The sequence below is a fragment of the Corvus kubaryi genome, unplaced genomic scaffold (assembly GCF_017639235.1).
Source record: "Corvus kubaryi isolate FWS band 111438036 unplaced genomic scaffold, C.kubaryi_AGA036_p1.0 114, whole genome shotgun sequence".
Classification (NCBI taxonomy): Eukaryota; Metazoa; Chordata; class Aves; order Passeriformes; family Corvidae; genus Corvus; species Corvus kubaryi.
Window position 1 is genome coordinate 475172 of NW_024580653.1, and position 2914 is coordinate 478085.

General features: G+C 60.1%; 1 protein-coding gene across 1 annotated transcript; it reads left to right on the forward strand.

The window, feature by feature from the left end:
• The first annotated feature begins 69 nt into the window (after positions 1-69).
• On the forward strand, positions 70-1901 carry OLIG2 (oligodendrocyte transcription factor 2). Its single transcript, XM_042021160.1, has one exon. It carries the CDS (start codon positions 143-145, stop codon positions 1022-1024), a length of 882 nt encoding a protein of 293 aa, XP_041877094.1. The 5' UTR covers positions 70-142; the 3' UTR covers positions 1025-1901.
• The last annotated feature ends 1013 nt before the right edge of the window (positions 1902-2914 follow it).

Genomic DNA, 2914 nt, shown 5'->3' on the forward strand with positions numbered 1-2914 from the left:
GCGGAGCGGGCTCGCCGACGGGGCGGGTGGGCGGGCGCGGTGCCCCGGCGAGCTGCGGCGGGCGCTGACGCGGGGCCGCCCGCGGGTTCTCTCCCCTCCCCGCAGGCTGCCCGGTGCGCGCCGCCGCCCCGCCCGCCGGGCCATGGACTCGGACGCCAGCCTGGTTTCCAGCCGCCCGTCCTCCCCGGAGCCCGATGACCTCTTCCTCACGGCCAGGAATAAAGGCAGCGGCGGGGGCTTCACGGGCGGCACCGTGTCCAGCTCCACGCAAAGCGACTCCCCGCCGGAGCTGAGCGCCGAGCTGCGCAGCGCCATGAGCGCTGCGGGGGTGGTGGTGGTGGACAAGCTGGGCTTCAAGTCCTCGTCGTCCTCCTCCTCGTCGTCCTCCTCTTCCTCCTCCAAGAAGGACAAGAAGCAGATGACGGAGCCGGAGCTGCAGCAGCTGCGGCTGAAGATCAACAGTCGGGAGCGCAAGCGGATGCACGACCTGAACATCGCCATGGACGGGCTGCGGGAGGTGATGCCCTACGCGCACGGCCCGTCGGTGCGCAAGCTCTCCAAGATCGCCACGCTGCTCCTGGCGCGCAACTACATCCTCATGCTCACCAACTCCCTGGAGGAGATGAAGCGCCTGGTCAGCGAGATCTACGGCGGCCACCACGCCGGCTTCCACCCCGCCGCCTGCCCCGGCGGCATGGGCGCCCACTCGGCGCCGCTGCCCGGCCACCCGGGCCACCCGGCCTCGCACCCCGTGCACCACCCGATCCTGCCCCCCGCCGCCGTCTCCAGCGCCTCCCTGCCCGGCTCCGGCCTCTCGGCCGTCAGCTCCATCCGGCCCCCGCACGGGCTCCTCAAGTCGCCCTCGGCCGCCGCCGCCGCCGCCGCCCCGCTGGGCAGCGGCTTCCAGCACTGGGGGGGGATGCCGTGCCCCTGCAGCATGTGCCAGGTGTCGGCCCCGCCGCACCACCACGTCTCCGGCATGGGCACCGCCAGCCTGCCCAGATTAGCCACCGACACCAAATGAGCCCCTCGGCGGGGCGGCCCCGCCGCGCCCCCGCGGCCCCGGCACCCCCAGGACCTACAAACGCTGTCCCCCGGCGGCAGCGGGACCCCCCGCTCCGCTCCCGGGTCCGCCGGAGGGGCGGCGGGAGGGGATGGAGCCCGGCCCGGGGTCTGCCCTGCTCCCCAAGCGCCGGGGGAAGCCCTCCGGCACGAGTAAAACCCCGCGCATCTCCTGTATTTTTAATTTTCCGACGTTGCCGAGAACTCCGGAGCAGGGGAGGGCGGCGGTGCCCGGGCTCGCCGCGAACGGAGGAACCAAAACTGCAGAGGGGCTTTGGCTCGGTTATTTGTTTGTTTGTTCGTTCCCTCCCCTATCCCGGTCTCCTTTCTACGCGTAGAGCCTCTGGAGCTGTTCCCGGGTCACATCCCCCTGAAAGCCCATCCCGGGGCTCCCGGGGCCGGCAGGAGCAGCGGCGCTCCGGGTGGAAGTGCAGCCGGGAATGCCGGTTGGTTCCCCGCTTTTCCCGCTCCCCAGCCCGCCGGGGGCTTCTGTCGGTTTTCTTTCCGGTTCGGGATTTGTAAATAGACCGATAACGACGCGAGTCTGCTCTGCCTGAGCTTTCCGTCCGTGCACTTGTTCTGTGTCAGCCTCATGAGTGAAAAAGGGGTCGGTTTGCCTTGATTTCGTTGGTTTGGGTTCTTGGGGTTTGTTGGCTTGTTTTACTTTTAAGCGTATAACACGTTTGTTTTGGGTTTTTTTTACGTTCCTGCCACCTTTAACAAAGTTTGAACTCTTTAATGCTCTTTCTGTGTAGGAACTTTCACCCTGTCCGTGTTGCAATACTGAGAACTTGGGCTTGTTTCTGAAATAACAACTTTTCTTATCGCTGCCCCTTGCAGAGATTTTATCATCTGTTTATTTTTGTAAAAAAAAAAAAAAAAAAAAAAATAAAAGAAAAAGAAAAAAAAGTTGCTAAATAATATTTATTACTTGTTCGGTTGCAAAAAAAAAAAAAAAAAAAAGGTGATCCACTGTTGAGATTTTAAATAAAAAGAAAAAAAAGAAAAAAAAAAAAAAGAAAAGCATTTTAAATCAATGTCGTTTTCCTCTTCCTCTCTGTCCCGCGGAGGAGGAGACAGCTGGGGAAGGGATGGGAATATTTTGGGTGCATCCTTGCGTTTTCGTGAAGTTTTTTGTCAGTTTTCTTCGCCGGCGAATCGAAACCGTTTGAGGTTTGGGGTTTTTGTTGGGTCTTTTTCCTTCCTCATTTGTTCCCTTTAGAATCAGGGCGGCAAGGAAAAACTGACCGATGCCGCGTTGGTAACGTGAACATTTCTGTCTGTCGAATCCAGCGCTTGGCAAAAGAGAAATATTAATTAAATATTCATTCGGGGAGAGGAAGCATTCCGCTTGGCGCTGGGGAGTTCTCTCACTGCGATGGCTTCTGCGCGTTTCACCTTCAACCAAAAACCCGCCGAACGAAAATCCACGGAAAAGAAAATTATTTGGGGACAACCCTCTAATTATTTTCCCTCCCGAAGCCGCTCGTGTCTGTGGCCCGGGGGGATTTTGGCAGTTCTGGACGCAGGTATTGGGGCAGGAAATATTTCGCACACCCCAAGGAAAGGGCTCCGGTGTTTCTGAGGACAAGGAGGTCGGGGGGCTCCGGGACGGGCTGAGGTTCCCACGGTGCTCTGGGGGCTGCAGGTGGGCAGGAGCCCACAAGATGCGAGTCCTCGCCGGGGCAAAGCCTTTCCCGTCTCTCTCCAGACCGACAAACGGCAGGACATTTATTTAAAATAACGGAGGGGCTGCACTCGCAGAAATACACAGTTCTTTATAAACCCTGACGGCTCGTGGGGGAGTTCGGGGTGCACAGACACCGACGGGGAGCGAGAGCGAGGCCGGCCC

Coding starts and splice junctions, on each gene's coding strand:
- OLIG2 (XM_042021160.1), top strand. CDS start 143: ATGGACTCGGACGCCAGCCTGGTTTCCAGCCGCCCGTCCTCCCCGGAG.